The sequence below is a fragment of the Sipha flava genome, unplaced genomic scaffold, assembly GCF_003268045.1.
Source record: "Sipha flava isolate LNK unplaced genomic scaffold, YSA_version1 249_pilon_pilon, whole genome shotgun sequence".
In the NCBI taxonomy this organism is placed as follows: domain Eukaryota; kingdom Metazoa; phylum Arthropoda; class Insecta; order Hemiptera; family Aphididae; genus Sipha; species Sipha flava.
In genome coordinates this window covers 633,265-658,267 of record NW_020272898.1, presented here as the reverse complement: position 1 = coordinate 658,267, position 25,003 = coordinate 633,265, and the positions used below count along the sequence as shown (strand labels likewise).

The following is a 25,003-nucleotide window of genomic DNA, read 5'->3' as shown; positions in this document are numbered from 1 at the left end:
GAAATGCGACCATCCCCCAGGCTGCACTGAAACACGCGTGCGTTTCCTGATCGGAAACGGCGACCGGGGGAACGTGCCGTATCTAAATACGCGCACGTCTTGAGCGACGCAGCTGCAAAAGCGATATACTCGGGGATAGTCGTTTCCTCTCTTTTTCTATAAATTCTGCAGTATATAGGTATAACGACAAACGTCTGTGGCGACATATAATATACGGTATTTTCACCGGTGGCGTGTTCCGCTTTATTGACGGGTGAATATACATCTGTCGGCCGAGACACGTGCCTATCACCTTTCTAAAAAAAAACATCCCTCAACCCCCTCGATGGAGCCTTCTGCACACCTATGGGCTATATAAGAACGTGGAAATTTAACTGTGCGTTTAGTGTGTGTCAATATTTACTGCGTGGTTGATCACAGTTTATATTTTTACGTCCGTATATATTTTTAAACATAACATAAGTATACTTATTTTTTGATTATTCTCATCAACAGACATCGTTATAGGCGTGTTGAACGTGAAGACTGCTACAAACATGGCTATGGTACGGATTACCGCATTTGAAAACTATATTATTCATTTTTGTTTATTTTTTTCAATTGTTATAAACACGTTATTATAGTGTTAAATATTTTATAAGTATATAATCGTAGTTAAAGTATGAGTGAACTTAAATATAAAGAAAACCTTTTTTATAGTTTTCTTGTTGGTTTTCTCAAGCTTCTATATTAAATCTTGAGATAGGTGTGGTTTTAGTTTGGCTTTGGAAGTTTTATTGCTAATTTTTATGTGAAGTCTACTTTTACAGGTTTTTTTTTTTAGTCTTTTTATTAGTTAATGGGGTAAATTGTTTTTCCATTATTCATCTGTTGACAAGTAGAGTATACTCATGTTATTGTGTAGCTGTTTATTTTATTTTACGAACTAAGGAGGCTTATTACAGCTATTCTCAGGAATTTATGTTAGACAATTTTTTTTCATAGTGTTTTTACTTATCACTTGTTGTGTATGTTTTTTTCTACTGCCTCTGTATATTACTCGCGTTACGACGATGTTTATCAATGACAATGTAATGTCATTATAATGCTCGATCGTCGCTGTCATCGCATCATTGTTTTGATAGGTTCTAAATATGCTTTCATATTTTATTATATAATAATTATTGAAACAACGGTATTTAGTATAAATAATTTACAACATCTGTCTGTATTTGTAGGTTTTCAGTAGGATGATGGCGCCCAAAATACAAGAAGATGAAAATATCACCAACAACAATAACAAAGATGATTCTCCTCAGTTTAAACTCAACATAGAAGATACTGCTGTACACCGTGGAAACACGGATTCAAATTCAACGAATAACAGGTTTTTAATAAATATAACACACTTGTTTTTTTAGTTTATATTTTTCTAAATAATTTCTGTTCTGTACAGCCAATTTTCAAGTATGTCCGACGAGGAGAGTTATGAATGTTATGGCGAAGGAGACATGGAGACTTCATCGCCTGCTAATAACGTGTTAACAAAGTTAGTATTTTTTCTACAGTTTTGATTATGTCTGTGAGAAGATTTTGTTGTTGACTATTGTTATCGTTTTTTTTCTTTTTTTTTGTCGTTTTAGTGGCGTAGAAAATCCTAACGCTAACACGCTAGGCCTAAAAAGAAACACATGGTTAAGGACAAGTTTGAGAAGAACGACTAACGGAAACAGGTAATTATATCATCCAAATGTATGATCACCCTTGCAGAACTCGTTTTTACTATTTCATTTGTCTAATCTTTTGCGCGTGTTATTTTTTTGTTTCAGCGCCGAAATACTACCAAATCGTAAATGGGGTTCAATGAGACATTCGTAAGTATCTTTTGCATCACTTGAAATGTATATATTTAGTATACATTTACTACTATATATTATATTATATTATTAAAGTATATATTTATTTTATTCGATTGTGTAGACAGTTATCACGGATTCATGTATAACTCTAATGGTTAAAATCGGTAACTATACTTTTGATGGACATATATATGAATTATAAGTTCGTGACTGTGTTTCTGCTTTTCATTTCGGAAAAAAATATCGTGCAAATAAATCGTACTTCATAATGCCTTCGAATGTACCTGCATAATAACAATTTCTACAATTTCGTTCGTTCGTTCTGTTTCATTTATTTATCGTGTGAGTGGTTATGTAACTTATAATGTGAAACACAGCAGATTATTCGATATTTGAAGTCTATTGTAAATAATATTTTCTAACCTAAATGTCAAAAATAAATTTATCAAATATAAAGACGAATATAATTGTGACAACATTAATAATGTTTTGAAGAGATGGGATTACTGCATACAATACTGAATTTTGAGTTATAAAGAAGTTTTCCCGTAAATTACATTTCGCTTAATTCATTTGAAACTGTAATTTCGTTAAAATTGAATCGATGTCATAATGTCGCTGTATCAGACTGTATAATCATAGACGTATTTACGAAGGAAAAACATCTTCGGCCGTATGATAATTTTTGTATCTATACATTAACAGTTTCTCGATGCATTAGAGCAGCAGTTCCCAAACTGTGCTTCGTTTGTTTTATCATAGAAAATGTAATAACGTCACAATTATTGATCGTTATTTAAAAGAACGATCGTGTATATTTTTACAAGACCCGATCAATTCATATACAATTCACCGATACGTATACAAACAATAATAAAATACCAATAGGAAAATATAATTTTTTAATTTTAGGTAATACGCATTCCCATTCCAGTTATTTTTCGGTCAGATATACTACGTATAAATATTATATTAAACGTACATTATCTCGTTTTGAGTTACCTCCTATATGAATATGTGTCGTGTGCAATATGCTTCGTAGTACACAGGCAAACAAAACTTTATAATAAATGTTTCTTGGGGCTCCACAAGAAAACACTGCTTCGTGAAAAAATACTCCTTCCTAAAGGTTCCATTACTGATAAAGTTTGGAAATCGCTGCATTAGAGAAAAGTAAAAGTGATAAGTAATATATATATATTAGTAATAGTATATCAAATGGCGTCGAAAAAAATCACCCGTGGTTTCCTTATTTGGTATTGAATAGTTCGTGTAATAGCGAGTGGGTTTGTCGTTAACAAAAGAACTATTGTCTTTAACTAAACTCTATTATACTCGAAATCGTATTATAAGCTGGTAGCAGAAATAGATTATAATAATATAATTTGTCCGGAGTTGGCTTCGTGTATATTTCAATATGTGTATAGGTATAACCTACTGTTGTCTGTGCGGACATTTATAATTTGTCACGTGTACTCGACGGTCGTATAATCGAATTATGCGATTAGTTGTATTAATACATATTTTTTTATTTTATTTTTTTTTAGAAACGTACATCGTGTAGTAGTTTTACGCATAGTATACGTTTTTAAGTAATTGGTTTCGACGTATGTAATAATCGGGGCCGTGTATTTGGAAATTACGTTTTTCCGGTTTTAAGGTACAAAAAGTCAGTTTGTCTTAAGTAGATGTATTAATATTATTATTTATCGTGCATTTCTCAGTTTTTCTCTTTTTCCCAATAAGTAGCATTGTCGATTATATTATAACAATAGTGTAGCCCCTGGCACGAGTGACATTTTAACCGTGCATTTACATATAATATACATATTTATATTCTTGTGTTCAAATATGAAACATGCGAAAACGTTTTAAAAAATAAAATTACTGGTCTTACATTTAGAATTAATATCGCTGCCAAAGAAATGACCCTTTGGATTTCATGCTTTCAAATTAGTAATCGAACAAACTTGGGTGCGTATAGTAGTAGTCCTTAGCGTCGTCGCCATAGCTACACGTGCACACAAATTATACCGAGACAATACTAACCTATTCATAGTGATTAACATTTATGTGGCAAAGCAATCATATCTTCCACTGCACATAAATCGACAGTTAATGACATCGTTTACAATAAACGCGCATTTCCGACGTGCAAACGGGCGCGCACGACCATCTCCATCGAGTCGAGCCGATGATGTTTTTTTTACTCGAATTCCGCGAGCGATTAAAGCGTGTAATTACCGGTTGTGTTCATGCCCCAACATCATTATCTTATGGTATTGTTATATACTGTTATTATTATCTTGTACGTACAGTGTCAGATTTAACGGGGGTGCAATTCACCAGAGCCTCAGATGCAAGTCCTAGATCCAGTTAATGGAATAAAATAATAAATTATGATTATTTAATACGAGTATATTAAAAACGTTATACCATACTGAATAATGATTTTACAAATTATAAAATAGTTTTTAGACATTGATTTAGTTTTAACTAGTTCGTATTACTATTTTATTTTAACATGTATTGAAGAAATAAATAAGATTTATGTCAGTTCTGATTTTCGAAAAAGTGTCCGATCAATAGTGCGCCCTGGTTTTACACGACTTAAATCCGGTACTATGTTCGTGGTTTATATTTAGAGTTATGTTTATTATAATATTGCATTTTACGTTGTAGTTATCACCGTATTTTAGCATTGTGTATAATGTATGTACTTTGCGAGAACCGAAGATTTAAAAGCGCTTATTGGTCGTGCGAGAGAGAATACACGTGTCCGTAGGTGTTTGGCGAAAGTAAACGCGTTGTTTTTTTCTAGATTTCGCGGGCGTGACTGTTGTGTTTATTTTTGTGTAGATAGGAAAACAATGATTCTGTGATATACTCATACGTTTTGTCTTGTTACGAACGATTATTATATTATATGTGTATTGTAAAAATGAAAATATAAAATTACGTAATATTTTATTCATTCTTCACCACCTCCACTATCGGTTTTGTACGCCAAATAGTATAGATAATTGATATTGTAATCATTTTGCAAGCATCTCGTGTACAGATGTACCTGGGTGTACCTATGTATAAAATTCGTTTATTTTTTCTGTTGATTTTTTCGCGGGTCCTATTGTATACTTGTACTACTATTGTAGAAGTTCTTATAACTGCGTGGTCGCTGCGTTCTGAATGGTTCGCGTAAAATACCGACGTGTCCTTGAGTTCAACGAATCCGAGTCGGTGTACACCGTGACTGAAATTTTCTCTGAAATATAATATATAATTCGTTATTATACATTAGTATACTATGTATGGATAATAAAATGCGATATGTTCTGTGGTTATACGCTAGAGTACGCCGTCGTCCGGTTCGAATGTTTTATAGCATAAAACATACGTTATGTGTTTATAATATACGTGCCCATGTATTATGATAATAATAATAATAATGTTTTACGGTGAGCGATATGACCCAGTGGTGCATTGAAAAGAAAATAACAAAAATAAAAATGAAAGGCGAAACACGACGACGCGGAATGCTCGAGCCGCCGTTCTACCATTGGCGGTGGCGTGAGACCTGCACTGGAGTGGTTTAGCAATTGTAGTACCGTCTACGCGGTATGTATAATGTATATTATTACCTGTACGCACACCACCGTCACCACTAGCTCTTGGCGGACGCGGTCGTAGTGCATATACCAACACCCCTACTCGTCGAGCACACGTGAAGCGTCGTGCGTGTATCCTATATCATATATTCATTGTGTGTACGGATTTCACCTACGTGTGACACCGAGTGCGTTCAAGTCTCTCCGACGACGCGGTCTTGTGTTTCTATGTGTGTTGGTCGAGATAAAAATCGCCCTAGTGTACATTCGCGTAAATAGTATATTATGTGTGTCGATCGGTCGGCGGCGATTGTCGTATTTGTAGAACGTTGATGAGAAACGTAGTCGACTGCGAGACATGAAACAGGAATATCGGTCATCATTGTGGAGCAGGTACGTACTTTGATTTTGTTTTAATCATCGCGTCTTCCTCGATTTCAAACGACGACAATATTAAAATAAACGTTACAATCAATTGTTCTATAAAATAAAAAGGTATAATACCTTTCACAGCTATAATCTTGTGTAGTGTTCTGGAAAGAAATAACTGTCAATTTTGTTACTATCTGTACCTATTGCAGGTATTTGCTGTTGTTATATGGCATTAGTCTGGTTCTACGGATACACTCAGGTAGTCATCGTTCCATATGGTGATTTTACCATCGCGCATTGTTTTCCCGAGTTCACGTGAATTCCTATCCGCAATATTGCAAAATTTCGCCCACGACGTCATCGTTGATGTAATAATAAATATGGTATTGGTCAATAATAGCTATAATAATATGTTATGTATTGTTATAAGTGGTTTTGATTGTTGTAACGTTTTTTCGTGATATTCGTGTTAGTAGCTCCCCTGAACTATTCGCACACATACTAGTCATTTTTGTTTAGGTTCATAAATATTTTTCGTTTAGACTGCTTTATTAATTTAAAAATTAAAGAATTATATTATATTGTTCTTAACAATAATCATCGTTTAGTATTTGTCATTCGTTGCAGATGTTATAGTTCGATCATTGATGTAATTTTAATTCTTTTGTCTTTACTACTGTAATCCTTGTACGCATAGTTACTGCAGCCGTCAATGCTTGCTTATCATTCGGACAACGACCTTGTTTCAATGAGTTTTGTAATTTTCCAGAGTATTTGTAAAATATAATTATCATCGCTCGCACTAGTGTTTAGTGAAAATACGTTAGTTTTTTTTTTTATAGTTCCTCAACAAGTTTCACTGTAGATATTCCTAGAATATGTTTATAAGTAAAGAGACCGACAGAAGAAAATCAATTTATATATTAATTTCTTGTCTTTGGATAGAAAAACATTATTTAGGATCACAGCTATAGATAAATTGAGTTATAACCAATTTAAACGTGCTGTAGTTGAAAAGGAAGATGTTAGACTTCTGTATTTTGAAACTATTATTTTTTTTTTTACGAAACACAATTCCAGTTAACATTATTAGTATGAGTAATAATAGCAAAAACAAATATTTTCTATATTTCGTTTATTCATTTGTGTTCCATCATTACTATATCTATTAAAAAATATGTTAGTTGTTTTGGACTAAAAACACAATAATTTAATTTTAATTTTTCACTGATAACATCCCTTAAAAAAATTCGCTAATTGTATAAAAAATTATGTTCTATAAAAATGGTTGAAATAATATAAATAATATATTTTTTTTATTACATTTATTATTTATTTTTATATATTATATAAATAAAACAAAGTTGGTTTGGTTAAATAATTTATAATTGAAGAACGACTGGACCATTTGTAATGAAATTTAATATAGAGATAGATTAGACCTTGGAGAAGAATTTATGCTACCTTTTGTCGTGAAAAAAAAGAAAGGGAAGCATCAGTATTCTTGATAAGGCCCGAACGGGCAGTTGTAATTTTGTTGTTGCTATAACAACAGAAAAACACAAATAAACCACATTTCAATGTGCATCTTAAAAATAATAAACGTGTTTATTTTACTGAAAATAATTTTCAAACGCGACTATCTTTTCCTTCAAAAATGACATTCACCACTTTTTTTGATCCCTGTACAAGAGATGTGTGTAATTTCGTTCAAATAATGTTATTGGATTGTTTATTTCTCGATAAAAACTTCAACCAGCCGAACACTTAGCCTATAACAAAAAGAAAAATATATATCACAAGGTGCTTCCTTGAAGATAACCAACTCAAGTGTAATCCATGCAGCAAAATACATAGCTTTATAAAAGAAAACGTCTTGCCCACCCGCCACTGAAATACTATGTTTTTGTATTTTTATTAAATCATTATTTTCTTTATACGAATATATATAACCCTAATGAACCATTGAACTTAATACATTTTTCGTATTTATTTTATTATGTTAATTAAAAGGTATCACTACATTCATTTATTGTTAGGCGGTACGAAGTTTACCGGGTCAGCTAGTTTTAAGCATGTTTTTATTGCATCCGTATCTTATACCTACCAATCATGCTGTCGGGATGTTAACAAACATATATAGGTTATAATAAACTAAGCTAAACTGTAATATCATGTATGCTAAAATATTCTAAAAAAAAATTTTTTGAATATTTCCCAACTAATTAACGAAATTTACTTTCCATTGAGTTTACGCTATACACTCTAGAATTCGATAGTGAAACGGACTAATATATTAAATATATCTAAAAAACCGGTACCGTAGGCTATTAAAACTAAACGGTTTCACTTCAAAATATTATTTACGTCCTTAAGACTTAACCATGTATTCAATCATTGCGGTCGTTAAAACTTAAGTTTGAATGTAAAAATATTTAAATTTCACTCGGTATCCCACCACCATTGTGCAATTCAGTCACATATTAAGCACATTTTTTGATTGAGCGAAATACGAATACCGGAATATTTATCAACGTTCAATGGTAATCGTTCACTGGTTTGTAAAACGATTAAGCATGCAAAAAATAGTGAAGTCAACTAAATCATTTATCTCTTTGTATTTCTATAACTTACCAGTAAATAATATAATAACTTAATCTCAAGGAGTTTTTGTTTCATTAATTTATAAACAATTTATAGCAATAATAAAAGATAAATGTTGACCTTGAAAACCTTCATTGAACACTTATCCTAAAGCTTTTACCGATTAGTAAAGTACCAAATAATACGTATTAAATACTTGATTTCTATACGAATATACCTATTGATTGTTATTAAAACATTGAAAATATATACATTCACTTGATTTTTCAAATAATTAGGTACTTAATTTAGTGTAGAGTTTGGTGAAAACAAAAAGGGGCTGTTAGACAACGTGCATAATATACATTGATTTGTGGGCGTGAGCTGATTATGATCAATTTTCTGAATGTCTCGTCTGCGCGTTCAACAAATGATTTTTATCTACAAAAAATGTGATAATTCCTGATAAGATATTATTATTATAATTACTACACGTGTTTATCATATACATATGTATAGAACGTGTATGGTATAGTGTTAAGAACATTACTAATATATAGAAAGTCGCTTTCCATACACATGGCCGCTGCTACTGTACCGTGCGGCGCTGGCGCAGCTATTATCCTAATGAATAGATATTTCGGAGAAAAACACGTTCTGGTGATTCATACAAATACATGTTAAGCTGATTTTACCGACTACTTTTCCTTTATTTTTTTTATTATTTATATTGTAATGCATGGTTATCACGAAATTATATAAAATAATTATACATATTCTTATACTTTTATTTTTTACACAGATCGGGCAAACGGATCAGCTCAAACGCACTCGCCAGGTAAAAAAAAAAAAAATAAAGCGAATGTAAAATAATCATCATTGTACTAACGTTTCGCCGCCGGTTGATATGTTACAGTGAACTATACCGGAGCTCGAGTTTCAATTCGTCCGGCCGTAGTTCTATTTGCGATACGCCCGATGATGTGTATTCTGACACGTCCATCGAAGAGGATGTTCTCGACCTCAACAATAAGGTACATGTACTTGCCGTCCAGCGTTCATTACTATTTTTATTATTATTATTATATTACAGGCGTTTTTAACCTGTTAAGGCCCTCGACGTTTTCTTCTTTCTTCGTACACACTTATAATACGTGCATTTTATTAAAATGTTTGAAAAAATGAGTTATTGATATAATATTGTATTGCTCATAAGCTCGGGGGTCCGTGGATTCAAAGATTATTTTCACAGGTTTGCATGCCTGATGAGGTTAAGAACCGCTGTAATATTACATTCCTCCTCAATCTCTTTCCCTGCCGAGACATATCATTATTTCTACACTAGTATTTTGTGTGATAAATCCTGCAGCGCACCACTAATACACTGAACGTATATTAACATTCCTTAGCCCGCCGCCACCGTATGAATCGATTTATTTCGTCGTCCACTTGTTGGAAACAAAGAGTGCTCTCGACATTTTTCATTTACGGTACACCGTATGTATTATGTCCAAGATTGTGCACTTGTTAAACTTGTTACACTCGACGGGTTAGACGGCGATCGCCGACCAATTATTTTTAATCCCTATGCGAAAACAAAACAGACTCTCATGGTGAACGACGATAACATTGAATCGACTTCGGCGTGTTATACTATATTTACAACAACTTTGCTTTTCAAAATCGTTGTCAATAAAAGGCGAGTCAAAAATATGCATCACGTACACTTGGTGGTAGTTGATGAACGGATTTCCCGCCATGGACGTGTTATGATTTACATTGTTTAATCAAACACCACCGTGATGCAGTAGTGCAACGGATTGAACGGAAAAAATAATTTTCCAAGACTTGCCACCGTGGTCGGACAAGAATCGATATTCTTTTTCGTTTGAACTGATAACGATGACATAATAATATTAGTTCTGCAACAGTTTAAATGTTTTTTTTTTTGTTATTCGCATTTTATTGACGTTATTTTTCTCTCGATTTAACGGTTCTCAGCGCGCGGAATACGCTGTGATCGTTGAACTTCCTGTGATAAATATCGGAAACGGATGTACATCACGCGCGTATTATCTATAGACCAAATCTTGTTTACAATGATTTACGATGCAATAAATATAGTTCGGCAGAACAGCGACCGGTCGTTTTCAAGTCGCACTTGACTGTGGTGCACATCACATCATGCGACGGTAGGGGGCCGACGTGACGATAAAAGCCAGTCGTCATCGTTTAACGAACTATAATTGTCGCAATAAACATATATATCGGTGTGTACGTCGTATAACATATATTTATTAGGTTTTTTTAATTTTCCAAACCATTCGCAGTCTGCGTACCGGTCCCGTTACGTTGTCGTGTGCGTCGTGCATGTGATATTAACGTTTGTTGTCGCGGTGCTGCTCAGTGTCTGGGTGAGGTAATAATAATATATTTTCGCGTGCGGTCCAGTTAGTTTTTTTTTTTCGAAAATGTTGGGCAAACGAACCGTGTCGAAATCATCTGTTTACAGCTGTTGTTGCCAGTCCGCGATATAATGCGCACAAAATGTTCAACGTTTGTTTTTTGGCCATAATTATCGTATTATTGTTAATAAAATTGTATTATTATTACACCGTCCGTTGAAGCGTGTACCGTAGTACGACAGTTGTTAGTTCGCGCGGTGGGCGGCTACTTAAAATATTATACGAATCGCAAAATTATTGCTACATTTTTGGGATAACATTTCTGTCGCCGAGCCAAGACAACAGTCATCACTATTATTATTAGAGTACGAATCATATTCGCGTGCTTAGATCAAAGTGCAGCAAATCAGAAAAAGAAAGAGAGAGAGAGAGAGAAAGAGAAAGAGAGATAGACATTGACTGAAAGAAAAAAGCGCAGTCGTCGTATCTCGGCCGACGTAACAGTCTACGCGCGCGCATTCGAGTTCAACAATTCTTAAATGATGCTGCCGTTATCGGTTCAGAGATAAGAGAACTATGGCTATGGCTTCTGTTGCAAAAGTCGACCGTTAAAAAATATCGTAGTCGCGTTGCAGTAGTCCGCGTGAAGCCGTCGCGAGGTCATCATTATGTTAGTCATGGCGTCGTCATGGGCATCCAAAACGAGCAAGGCCGAGATCTCGGATAACTGCTGTCCCGAGCTCGAGTTCGACATGTGGGACGGGCAATTCGAGTTCGTGGGAAACGCTTACGACACCGGCCCCTCGACCGTTGACGACGACTTGTTGGAGTTGACTAAAATCCCCCGAAAATCACCTCACATCATGTCTGACGTGCAAAAAGTAATTTCGTCCCGTAGTTTGAATACATTATTATTATTATTATTATTATTTGGTATTTATTTTATACTTCTACTGCTACTGCTACCAATAATCATTATTGTAATCAGTAGCGTGTAGCGTGCGCGTGTATTGTTGTCACGTCGACGTGCCTTTGTATTGCAACTCCGCCGTACAATGTACAAATACATATACATTGGTTTTTTACGTAAATGCGTTTGTGTAATAATTATTGTAACGTGAACGTGTGTATGTACGTACACAGGTACAAGTGTTGCAAAAACAAATGAACGCGTTGGCCGATAATCAACACCTCACGGACGAACGGTATGCGCGCACCAAGGAGGAAAACGCTGCGCTCCAAGCTCGCGTCCACATGCTGGAAGAGCAACTTCGTGACACCGAGCTTAGGTGCGAGGAGCGGTTGGCGTCCGAAGAACGCAGGCACCGGGAGCTCGTCACCCGGGTTGACAGGGAAAAACAATTGCATATCGATAACTGTGCCATAAGGTAAAACCTAACCGTCGGTAATAAATAAATCAAGTTCGGATCGAGTGTTCCGTGAGACGGTGCATGGGGGTTACCTGAAATGTTACGTTTTTATAAAACTACTAATAACATTATTGGTATTAATTACTCAGTCATTCGGAGGTATTGTTGTATTGTGGCGTTGTCATTAATTGTGTACAGATAATATGACCGCTAGTCGTTGTATATTGATTTTTGCGTTTTGTTTAAGACTAAAAAACCGTTTTTGGATTCTAATGTTACAATTTCCTTTTTATATCGGTCGAACAATTCAATACATTAAACAGTGTGTACAATAATAGGATTGTTTGGCGGCTCAAATACAGAACGTTTCAGACTAATAACTTTTAAGTACTTTATTTTTGGTTAAGCGGTAGAAAATAATGTAGTTTTTAATGTGAAAAAAAATCTAGCCAAGCGTACTTCTGTTTGGATAATATAGTTTACTTGAGGTTATTGAGCATTTTTACCTATAAAATAATATAAGGTTATAACTATTGAGTTAGAATTGTGCAACAACGGGGTAGTATATACTTAGTATTTACTTCTGTCCGCATTCCTTGAAAGTGGCAACGCTCGGCCCGGACTTGTATGGTAATATCTGTAGTGATACGATTTTTATTGTACATAGTACAGGTATAGTAAAAGTTTTAACTCATTGGAACGTTGTTTTTAGACTTCAAAGTATCGAGTCGGCCAATGAGAGCCTACGGTTGGAGGCGGAAAAGTGCAAGTCCGCGTTGGATACGATGCGTCATGAGAAGATCTCATTGGAACAACGGGTGAACGATCTTAATGTGGGCGCGCAATCGTTCAAAGACGAAATACGACTGTTGGATGCCGAACTCAGAACGTTGAAACAGAGGGAAAAAGACAACGAAGAAGTACGATTGTTTTATATCCACAATATACGTAATGTAGCCAAGCAGTGTGTATTTATTGTGTCAGTTTTATTTGTGTGGTAGATCATCAAGGGTCTTACCAGAGAGTTGGAAGTGTCGCGACTGGAAAAAGAAGCCATGGTCACTGAATTGCACTCGCCGTCGCCATACGTCACCGAACTCACAGCTCAGCTGGAGTCGTTGAAACACCAGAACCGCTGTAAGAGTGATGCAGTGTTTCCGCTATTTATGTATTATCTATTTTAAAGAACCTGTTGATTTATTTTCTTTTTTCCGTTTGCTCATAGCGTTAAAAGATTCGTACGACGAACTTCAAGCTTCAATTATAGCCAAAGGCATCGAAAAAGGCAGGATGTTGCTGACCGAGTCTCCGAGTCTCGCATCCGAACTTGATGGCTTGACTCACGACGACGTAAGCGAACAGTGTTAATTAATTATTATTAGATACCTACGACACCATATAATAATTTCAAAATTCGTTGGAAAAAAAAAATTTCGTTCGGCTAATATTAGGTGCAACTGCAGCATAGTAATGTAAGCTTACACGTAATGTTTTTGTACTCACTCGCGAAAAAAAACAAAAGTGAATTCAAAATAATACATCAGACCGCAACAGTGGTCGTATAAGTAGTTAGTGATTAATTACCAACGAATATAATAATAACAACCTCTCCGCGGTGTCACGTATATTATATTAAATATTTTATGTAACAAAGTTCACTTGGAATGTATAATTATTTTTTGCTCGTTTCCACAGCACAATCCCCCGTCTTTGCAAATAAACAAGGTAATTTCAGTTTGGTTTTTATAAAATATTTTTTTGGATTGAATTAACACTACAGTGTGATTTGCTTGCAATTTTTTTTTTAATGTTTTTTTTTTATAATTTTTCTATTAACCGCACTTGGTAATAATAATGTTATAATTTAATCAAATCGATAACGGAATTTACTATGAAATTACGAATTAATATTAAATCATTTCTCGCTGACTAATCAGCAGTCTATCGATCAATTAATTCATAATAAATACGTTTGTAATGACAATTTATTATTACATAACATATCATATAAGTTTAATAAAAATGATTCAATTGTTTACTCTCAATGCCGTCGTGGTAATAAAACAGGCGAGTGTGACGTGGGAAAACGAATTACGTCTTATCTATGCAAGTTTTTTTCTTTTTATCATAACAATTATTAATATAATTAAATGTTATGACTTTGTATCGATGATAGATCGAAAGGAATATACTACACACTCGCCATATTAATTAAAAGACCATACAGTGGTTTTCAAAAACTTCAATTATGTTGTAATCACCTACATAACGTTTTAATAATATACGCTTGTAATATGTATTATATTAATAAAATATATTATTTTGTTTGTGCTTTGCATGTATGGTAATATTAATTTTTTTCCCATTGTACATTCGATAAAAATATATTTGACTTATAATTATCATATTATCGTTTTGCCATGTGTTTCGTCATTTTATTTCAGTTTTAAAACTTTTTACCAATCAATATTTAGATTATATTATAAAATAAACTCGATGAGCCATTTTGTTGATAATAATTTTTCTTTCGCGTTCGTTTTAGATGAAAACCGCTCTCAAAGACCAACAAGAAGTCAACGATCAGTTGCGTACTTACATCGACAACATTCTGTTAAACATCGTCGAAAACCATCCTGAATTGTTAGAAGTCAAACAAAATTTATGAAAATTACAGAAATATATAAATAATACACACACACATCAAATGTTCCTAATAATATTGATCGGGGAAGTTGCTGGGGCTTAGCGTCTTCCAATTAGACATGTTTATCTCATATTTTGTTGATGTTGTCGTTACACTTATATTTTATTTTATTTATTTGCAACAGTTTTATTTTTTTTTTTCATTTTTTCTCACCGGATTATCAACATATATTTATAATAACATGGTTTTTTTGTTTGTATATTATATATATATATTGATATACATAAATGTATAAAAATAAATGAGAAAAAAAATGAAAAAAAAAAAGATATGAAAACTTTATTTATGAATTAATAAATTAATATATTATTTTTTTATATTTATTTCCGTCCAGTTATATAATTACAATTTATGAATATTAACACATCATCATACATTGATGTTTTTGTATGTATGTATATTAGTATATTGTTTATAATATTATGAATGTTGTTTAATTTTACTCAATTTATTTGTATTGTAATTTTAAAATTTTAAGAAAGATATCATTAGTATGTCTGGTAGTTTACCAATATATTGAAATATATATGTAATATGTAATACTAGTATTGGAACACTAATTTTTATTACTGTTATCTGTGTGAAAGAGACTGTGATGTGGTAACTATTATATTTAGCCCTATTTTATATTACTTGAGTCTTGTGCCAGTTCACAACCCAATATAACAGTATTTTTTTTGTTTTTAAAAATGGACTTACTTTATTTTTCTGAATATCATAACTACCACCACCATCACCACATGTAGGCGGCAGGGAGAATATTTTAGTTTTGTAATATACACAAGATTTACTGAGATGATTTATTATATGGTGGTCAACCATTCATGAAACCGATAACTGTTATACAATTTAGCGATTGCAAAGATGTTTAATTGTTTGCACATCTTTTCCCTTTGATTCTAGTTAATTACTCCTATTCAACTCTTTTTTGGGGTGCAAACATCGACCATATTAAAAAAACAAAATCGTATTCTCAAATGCTAATAATATTTTGTGCACCCGATTATTTTATATTTTCAAACAAACTACAGATTAGCATAGAATTTTGTCCTTGAGAATTATTTTTTTCATTTATTTCACAATCATGAGAATTGACATTTTTTTTCTTTCTAAATTTCAGAACAAAACCTGTTTACTCTAAGAGTTAAAAACAAAATTAACATACTATTAGTGTTGTCGCACATATGTAAAGAAAAAAAAACAACCATAATTGTATTAATTAACATTGTGTTTAATTGTCCATGTGTGTTCTAATGAGTCATATGTAGGAATATTATGTTACTCGTGTATGAATAAAACATGGTTGACAGCAGTTACAGCACAAAGTTTATTTTCCAATAAAGCAGGTACATGTATCAAGTACCCATCTTTTACCCCATTCCAATACAAAATATACATTTTGATTAAGTTAAATATACTTAATAAATAATCAAAACTGTGCCCATTTGAAATTTTATCATATTTTACCACCTACCAATTTTAATCATAAAGCAACTGCTTAAAAAAATCAACATTGTGCTGCTACTGGTTAACAAGGTTTTTGTTTTCCTAATGACATTAATTTAAAAAAAAAAATTACTAACAATAATATAATACATATGAGATCATATCATTTTTAATTTATACCATATTCAAATTGACATCAATATGACTCCTATCATGACGGAAAGTGTGCCACACGCCCATAGGATCGAAGAGCTTTCTGCAAACAAAAGTACTCCAGTGAGAGCCTGAAACATAATAAATTAAGAGTTACTATAAATGTATAACAAATTTAATAAATTTGTATTAAAGATCATTCATTGTTATGTAGGACATGTAATGTTATAAAAATATATAGGTACAGTAACAATTTTTACATTATTATTAGTCTACACATATGATATATATATTTGCTGAGTAGACACTACTACTTCCCAACTAAGGCATGTATCATATATCACTATAGTACATTAGACTGCTAATGCCAAGTATGTAAGAAATGGAAGTTCGGCCACGACTACCATCCGATGTAGCAAAATTCCATATTGCGCTCTAGACATAGCCAGATAGTTATATTTTTTAATGAACTTTAATAACACCTAAATCAATCTACATTTATTTGTAATATTAGGATACTTTTCTTTATCCTCTTAAACTACTCTTAAATATATTCAGAAGGGCCAGAAAACCTTCCCTAAATATCACATATGTAAAATATACTAAAAAATGATTATGGTTCAATTTTTTTATAAGAAATTTCGAAAATTAGATTTTGTAAAAGGCATAATTTTGTTTGTTTCCTTCCTTTATTATTCTTTATTATTACTTTGATTTTTTATATTATTTATTTACTATAATTTTACTATAGTATTTGTTAAAACAGTTGTGTTAGTATACAATTATATTCTTAGTTGAGAGTTCGGGGGGAGGGGGGTTAAGTCAAAAATGATTATTAACATTTTCAATAACTAGAGTTAGTGAAAATATAATATATTGAAATCTGAAAGAAAACAATGATTCAATATTTTTTTTTTTTAAATACTTAGTTACATTGAATATACAGTGAAAGTATAGACTATGACAATTTTGTTGATTGTAATGTAGCAAGTTAAAATCAGATATATTAATTTGGAATAAAAATATTTGTTTTAATAATTTTTAAATTGTATACACAATCATAATACAGCGTATTTTTATAATATACTTAATTATTTATTAGTATGATAAAAAAATCAAATTCACAACTGTGTTGCTGAAAAGTCAAAGAAATAATCCATTTAACTAATTGTATATGTAATTTAATATATAACTACAATCAAAGGATTTAAAAATAAACTATAAACTATAAACTATTTTAAGCATTTTTCAGTATTATACATAACTTCAAGTATTTTTTTAAAAATTAATGGGTGCATATTTGTTAGTACAAATTAAGTTGTATCATTAACATGTAATTTGGGCAAAAAGTGTATAAATATTAAATATAAATATAAAACTATAACACAACTCCTTTTATCTTGGAAGAATTCTTAATAAATTGTATTACGATAGTCATTGGATATATCTAAATAATGTTATTTTTAAGCTAAAAATAAAAATACATCATATTGATAAGGTAATTTATATAGTACTAGAAAATAACATGCAACAGGGTGAGATATACAGTAAATTACAGGAAGGTTATAGCAAAAGAAAAATATACTATGATAATGGATTAGGAGTGTATATTTTACTGTATATTTATTTTAAAAAAATGCAAATCTAATTTCAGATTACTTACTGTAAAAATATAATTGGAAGCAATGCTAATACCAGTGGAGGTTAAAGTGGAACCGAACCGTAAAGATCTAGTGTACATGAGCCAAACGCCTATATTGGCCAGCACAACCATCACTACCATGGCAAATCTGGCCAGATTTGTGTATGAAGCCTGTGCAAAAGAAAAACAGTAGGTACCATTGAGAACAGAAAAAATTAAAAAAAATCCTTTAATAAAAACTGTGTGATAGTCAACTGACTTGTTAATGATAATAAGCGGTTTGTGCGTTCAACTACCTGATGGTTGATGCCAAAGAACTCGTCGACGCCCATTCCAATTTTGCTGAACGCGCCAGCTGAGGAACCGCAAATCCCAGCTGAGGCAGCGTACACAACGTTCTTGAGCCGGCGATTCATGGTCTTTTTTTGTCAGTCCACGAGCGCAATCATCGACGAGAAACGATGTGAAGAATGTGCCCACTCGTAGCGTTTGTTTACAACAGCAGTAGTAATAAATTTGATAATAATGGTACGTTTTATTGTTATTATTCGTAAACTCGTTACGCCGACTAGGTTGCGGCAGCGACAACTTCTTGTCGCTACTACTTCGCCGCGGCTGATACTGTCGACGGGTATGATAAGTGATATCGTGACGTTCCGTGGCTGATCACGATACCGCAGTTCAAGTAACAACGATAATGATAAACCGGGTTCATTCATACTCGTCGCGGTCGCAGTCTGTTCAGTTCTGTTGTTTCTGTTCTTCTGTCAGTTCTGCGACTCGCAGAGTCGCAAACTAGTTGGATATATGACAGTTTGAGGATGGTGGCAAAATAAAAGTATTCAATACCCACCCACACAAAAAAAAAAAAAATTGGTCTCTACGCTTAGGTGCGAATACCAGTGGCGCCGAGCTCTAAAAAAGTACTATTGTCAAATATATTTTCAGAAAGTACCATCCATCAAAAATATGCACCCACACCCCGTACGCTCAAAAATTTATATTTTATTTGAAACATTACGATTTACAAAATAAATTAGTTAAAATTGATGAACCAAGATTCAATGACTTCACTTTTAATGTATTTTCATAACAAAAAACAGTATAATAATACAGATTATAATTTATGAGTAAACTTTTAGTAAATAAAACAATATTTAATTGAATAATATTTTGTTTTTTTTTAGAGATAATTTTATTTCTTTAATCTAGCCTACAAGGGATTTTGAAAGAGATGAACTAAAGATACAAAGTGTCTGTATCACATTTTCTTAGTCTATTGGAATATCTCGTTCACTATCAATTATCATCAAATATTTTAATATGAACTCTAACACAGTAGATCTTAATTATAAATATTAGTTACGCTTTCATTATACCCTTGTTTTTTCATTTTCCTAAATAATGCTGGACATAGGCAGAGGGGGATGGGGCTTAGACCCCCAAAATCAAAACTTTGTTAGAAATGTTATTCGTTGTTTTTATAATTATCTGTTCGTTTTTTTGAAAATTGTAAAAAAAATAATTAATAAAAATTCTTTGATAGACAACAGTATTGATACTCAATAGTAGTCTTTGGGAGATTCACATGAATAATTGTTTCTAGGTGATTGTTTTCTGGTAATTCTGGGACAAGTAACAGTGAATTCAAAATCATCTGCTATAGATTTTTCGTCAGTAAATAATAGATCAAAGATTTAATTTGTATTTATTCTATTGTCTTCTAACATGTTTAACAATTCCTCTACATGTTCCCGAACTTTATAAATTTCCATTGATACACCTTGTGAAATATTTGTAACCGGTTCTAAGATAGAATTGTATCTTGCTATTATTTTAATAGTAATTAAAAATGAAAAATTCAAGGTTGTGGAATATAGATAAAGAACACGGTGTTTTGTATTCGAATTTATAAGACAAAGATTGAAAGCTTTGAATTATTAAATCAAAGTTTTCGGAAAATAATTAATAATTTATTCGTGTTGATGTACTTTGTTTTATTTTGTTTATAATAATCAAAATTGAAGACGTACTTAAAACTAATCTAATTACTTGTCACGTTTTTGTTTATTTAAGTAATATTAGAAGAACAATTTTTACACAAAAAGAGTACTGTATCACTCAGTAGCGTATACAGAAAATATTTTCGGGAGGGACTACTATGGACAGAGTTAAATTGTCACTACTGTCTAAGAATTAGGTACCTAAATTAGGTAATAAAAAGACACAGTAGGTACTATTTATCTACATTTCATTTAAAGAATTGTCTCAACTGATCACATTATTTATGCATTTCCTATAGTAATTATAATCCTGTATTTATGAATAAAGGATATGTGAAATGGTACTTAACTATTTAATATATATATATATATATATATATGTCTACAGGAGTATTTCTATAATAAAATATGCTATGAATAAAATGTATTATACAATTATAATTTATTTATTTATTATATAATTAACTCTTAATAAAAAGCGTTGAACCATAAATTGAGAACCTTAAAACATTTTAACGAACTATTGAAGTATAATTGAATAAAATAAATGCAACCAGGTTAAAATCATTTTTCTATTTTTTTTTTTATAAAATTATTTATAAACAAGCATAAAGCATCTATAAAATATAACAAATGTTTAAAATAATTTTTAAGTTTTTTGAAACATTTCGGGGGGGGGGGTATAGCCTACAAGGCATCCTCCTTATATACGCTACTGGGTTAAATGTAAAATTAAAATATATCATACAATATAATGATAAGCTTTCTATAGATATTAAAAAATTAATAATAAAATGTAGGTAACTCATATTTGGGAATTTACAACTGATTATCGTAGCGGTAAGCGAAAAATATAGTATGTAGCGAAACAGAATTTAAATTATAGTCGGTACAATCATAGATGCAATATGTAATTAATACGTTCTAGATAAAACAAAATATACAAAAATAACATGAAACAACAAACAGTATATTTATAGGTGTATTATTTAAGGCTACTGAGGAGGACAAACACCTAAATACATTATTTTATTACCTAGGCACAATATAAATATTTTTGAGGTAATTATTTACTCCGTGCGCCGTATGACGGGTTAATATTAAATAGATGAATACGTTCGTCTGTTTTTGCGTCCGATGCGTCAAAAAACAAAATTATTTGTTTTTAGAATCGTGCGGCGAGTATGCCCACATGTGGCCATCGAAGGTCCCAGATATTTAAAATCGCTAACTTTTCGTAGGCTAGATTCTCCGTCTCGCTGGGATCCTCCCCACTTTCAATTAGTTCCATTATCTTTGTTTTCTCGGTGTTTATTTCGATACCTATTTTCTTCGCCGCTTCTTCTAGCACTCTGGCTGCGTTATCTGTGTCTGCAAGCGAATCACCTATTATATTTAAATCGTCAGCGAAACCGAGGAGCTGTATCTTATTCTGACCGATTACTAAACCACCTTCATTGTCCTGTAGTATTCTTACTACCTTCTCTAAGGCCAGATTGAATAGTATTGGGGACAGAGTATCCCTCTGTTTTAGTCTCTGTTTACGGTTTCCACTGTAAAGGTTCCCGATGTTACATTTTGTGTTCTTACTTTATATTTCCTGTCTTCCATACACATTTTAATTAGTGCTATTAACTTTTTTGGAAAATCATACTCATATATAATATTGTAGAGACTCTCTCTGTGGATACTATCATAGGCCTTTTTAAAGTCTATGAATAATTGTCACATATTTTGCCGATATTCGTACCTTTTTTCAATTATTTGACCTATTATGGATAATTGTTCTGTTGTTGAACGGCCTTTCCGGAAACCGCATTGGTATTCACCTAGGCAATCCTCCGAATAAGAGATAATGCGATTTAGTAATATCCCAGAGAAGACCTTGTACGCGGAGTTCAAGAATGATACCCCTCTATAATTGTCACACTTTGTCTTGTCTCCTTTTTTGTGCGCTGGTATGATGATTGCCTCCATATCCTTTCCATCTATCAACTCTTGACTCTGGCTTCATTAGCATTTGTTCGTCTTGGTCTCTGATTGCATTCCATATAGGGTTGAAATGCATATACTGTTTAATGACTCTAAAAAAGTTTCTAGTTCTCTCTTGTGTATGGTCATTCTCTGCAGTTTGAAGTACGTAGCTAAAAAATTTTCTTTTTTCCCTTTAAGGGGTACTTTTGCAGATTTTACGTTCCCGTATAAAAATTTCTTTGGTAATTTGAGTGTTGCTCTTAATAAAGTCATCTCTAACTTTACGGCGTTTGTCTATAGCAATTCTACAAACATCATTATACCAGATATTTCTTGACCTTTTTAGATCACTAATACCAGTGGCCGCTGCTTTGTTAACAACATTTCTCACTATTTGCCAATCCAAATCTACGTCCATTTGTGCAATATTCTCTTTAAGGTTCTTCGTGACTTCGTTCTCATAATTTTTCCTCACGGATTCATCTTTTAGTAACTGTAGATTAATTTTGACCCTTTTGTCTTGCTTTAATTTCGATTGGCTTTTTAACTTTGATCTAAGTTTGGCAATCACTAAGTAGTGATCCGTGTCACAATCGGTGCCTCTATGGCTTCTTACATCGTAAATTATACTACGGTATTTAAACTGTATGAGAACGTGGTCAATTTGGTTCAGGATTTCACCATCCGGTGACCTCCACATGGCTTTGTAATTATTTTTGTGTGGGAACGTAGTACTACTAACAGTCAACCTATTTGATGTTGAAAACGCTATCAATCGCTGACCATTATCATTGCTGTTACTATGCAAATTTTCTTTCCCTATGCAGGGAAAGTACTGGGTTTCCTGTCCGCATTTTGCATTGAAGTCACCTAGTACAATCTTTATCACGTTCCCAGTGATGTTCTCATATGTTTCAGTCAGTTCGTCGTAAAAACCATCATTCACATTGTCAATCTTTTACTTCTGTTGGTGTTTGTCCATTTACTATATAGATATTGATTGGGCTAGTGTTGATGGTTAATATTGATATGCTTTCGGATAATGGATTGAACTCTTTAATGTACGGTACTAATATTCTATGGGCTGCAAAACCAGTACCGAAGTGATGCCTATTTTCCATTCTAAAGAAGAAAATTGTGTATTCTCCAATTGTTAATTGTCTTACTCCCAACCATCTTATTTCTTATATGGCTGCTACTTTAATGTCGTATTTGTTAAGGACATCAGCTAGATTTTGTCTTGCACCTGTTCTATACAAGCTTGTCACATTCCATGTCGCAATCTTAAAATCAGCATTCCGTTTCCAAAAACCAGTCTTGAATCCAATCCCTCAGGGGATGCACTAATTCGTGCTACGGGTTTGGCGTACCCGGGGTCCTGAGCCCTGTACTGACCTTAACTGGTTGGTCTAGTCTGGTCCTCCAGGTTGGGGGCTAAGGTTTAACAAGGTAAGGGTTAACAAACCTGCCTAATAAAAGAACTTTGTTATGAAACCAACTACACCAATATTTTAAGCAATAAATTACAAAATATCAATGGGACATTGGGTGAAGCAGCTTGTCTTAGTAATGGAATTATAAATATATTTGAAAATGATAGAAATTTAGATTTATTCTCAGATATTTGGAATGAAATAGTTACATTTTCTCTTGAAAATAATATATGTAGATTTGAAAATTCCTTATAGGACCTATAATAACGATATATGTATAATAAATTATAACTATGTAGTAAATTACATATATTTCCTATTAATAATCTATTAAAATATTTTTCATTTAGATACTCGTATGTAAATACAATACAGTATACATTAAATATTTTTTTACTTATATACATAATATATGAATAGTATTATATGTAATGTTAATATATTAGTTTTTAAAATATTATTTATATAAATAAATATATTATAATATAAATATATATATATATATATGTTACCGGAAAAGATGAAAATTCAGGAATTGTCGGTATATCCTAGTCATTGTTGACAATGACTGGAAAGGTTAGGCAATGTTGGATATTTCATAGTTTTATCAACATTTCTGTATTATATTAGCAATGTTATAAATCCGAATAGAAAAAAATATCAATACCGTGCTTTATCGGTGATCGATCTGATTATGGAAAATAGCTATCTATACTATTACTTATTAGTATATAATATGGTAAATCCTGTTTTATATTATCATTTTTATTGCTTATAACTAGGGCCCGGTTTTAAATGCAATTAAAATTATAGAAATATGTTCTAAAAAATAGCCAAAAATGTCCTTAAAAAATGCATTTTATCATAAAAATGACATAATTTTTTTTATTTTAGGCATTATTTAAAACATTATTTAATACATTAAAATGACAAACACACGTAATACGAGCAACATTTGCGATGTAATATGAACTGACCAATTATGTATTTGTTATTAGTCTGAATACTGGTGACGTTCTATAGTCATAAATTAAGATAAGATAAAAACTGAATCGAAAAATAAAGATTGACAATGTGTATGGAAAAACCCGATAAACCTACTTAAATATCAAGAAAATAATTTGTCTTTTGATTTTATTTTGAATAGGCTAAATTTGTTTAGTATATCGAACAAATATGCAATAAAAACCAACAAAATGACCCAATAATATTAAGAATAATAAAACGTCGAAATATGCAAAAAAATGCAAAATAAAATTGGAAGTTTTGAAACCCTCATTACATGAAACGAACTATGTTCTTAGAGAACATTATGTATGATCAACCAAAAACATATGCACTTTAATAAAATTGGCTATACAGAATTATCGTAGCTGGTATCGTTATGGTCACATCCCGCAAGTGACTGTACGGTACTATTTGTGCATTGAAGTAGTGAATCGTAACGTGTAATAACATTGTTCTTTTTTCAACAA

At 32.2% G+C, this 25,003-nt stretch overlaps 3 protein-coding genes across 5 annotated transcripts; 1 reads left to right on the top strand and 2 right to left on the bottom strand.

Moving 5' to 3' along the window:
- Positions 1–435: 435 nt before the first annotated feature.
- LOC112684340 (rab11 family-interacting protein 4A) lies at positions 436–15,045 on the top strand. Of its 2 annotated transcripts, XM_025555801.1 has the most exons (13): positions 436–545; positions 1,218–1,366; positions 1,436–1,528; positions 1,623–1,712; positions 1,809–1,853; positions 9,201–9,236; positions 9,315–9,432; positions 11,947–12,191; positions 12,886–13,093; positions 13,175–13,310; positions 13,399–13,523; positions 13,869–13,898; positions 14,716–15,045. In XM_025555801.1, exons 1-13 carry the CDS (start codon positions 537–539, stop codon positions 14,836–14,838), a joined length of 1,407 nt encoding a protein of 468 aa, XP_025411586.1. In that variant the 5' UTR covers positions 436–536; the 3' UTR covers positions 14,839–15,045. The 2 variants fall into 2 exon arrangements, with proteins under 2 accessions (XP_025411586.1, XP_025411587.1); XM_025555802.1 differs by lacking the exon at positions 13,869–13,898.
- Positions 15,046–16,087: 1,042 nt separating this feature from the next.
- On the bottom strand, positions 16,088–18,830 carry LOC112684342. Of its 2 annotated transcripts, XM_025555807.1 has the most exons (4): positions 18,415–18,830; positions 18,140–18,289; positions 16,504–16,607; positions 16,088–16,425 (listed from the first exon to the last, which is right to left on the bottom strand). In XM_025555807.1, the coding sequence occupies exons 1-3, from the start codon at positions 18,532–18,534 to the stop codon at positions 16,509–16,511; spliced, it is 369 nt and encodes a 122-aa protein (XP_025411592.1). In that variant the 5' UTR covers positions 18,535–18,830; the 3' UTR covers positions 16,088–16,425; positions 16,504–16,508. The 2 variants fall into 2 exon arrangements, with proteins under 2 accessions (XP_025411592.1, XP_025411590.1); XM_025555805.1 differs by having other exon boundaries at positions 16,088–16,607; positions 18,415–18,804.
- Positions 18,831–21,286: 2,456 nt separating this feature from the next.
- Positions 21,287–22,098, bottom strand: LOC112684436. The gene is made up of 2 exons (XM_025555974.1): positions 21,872–22,098; positions 21,287–21,674 (listed from the first exon to the last, which is right to left on the bottom strand). The coding sequence occupies exons 1-2, from the start codon at positions 22,096–22,098 to the stop codon at positions 21,287–21,289; spliced, it is 615 nt and encodes a 204-aa protein (XP_025411759.1).
- Positions 22,099–25,003: the final 2,905 nt, after the last annotated feature.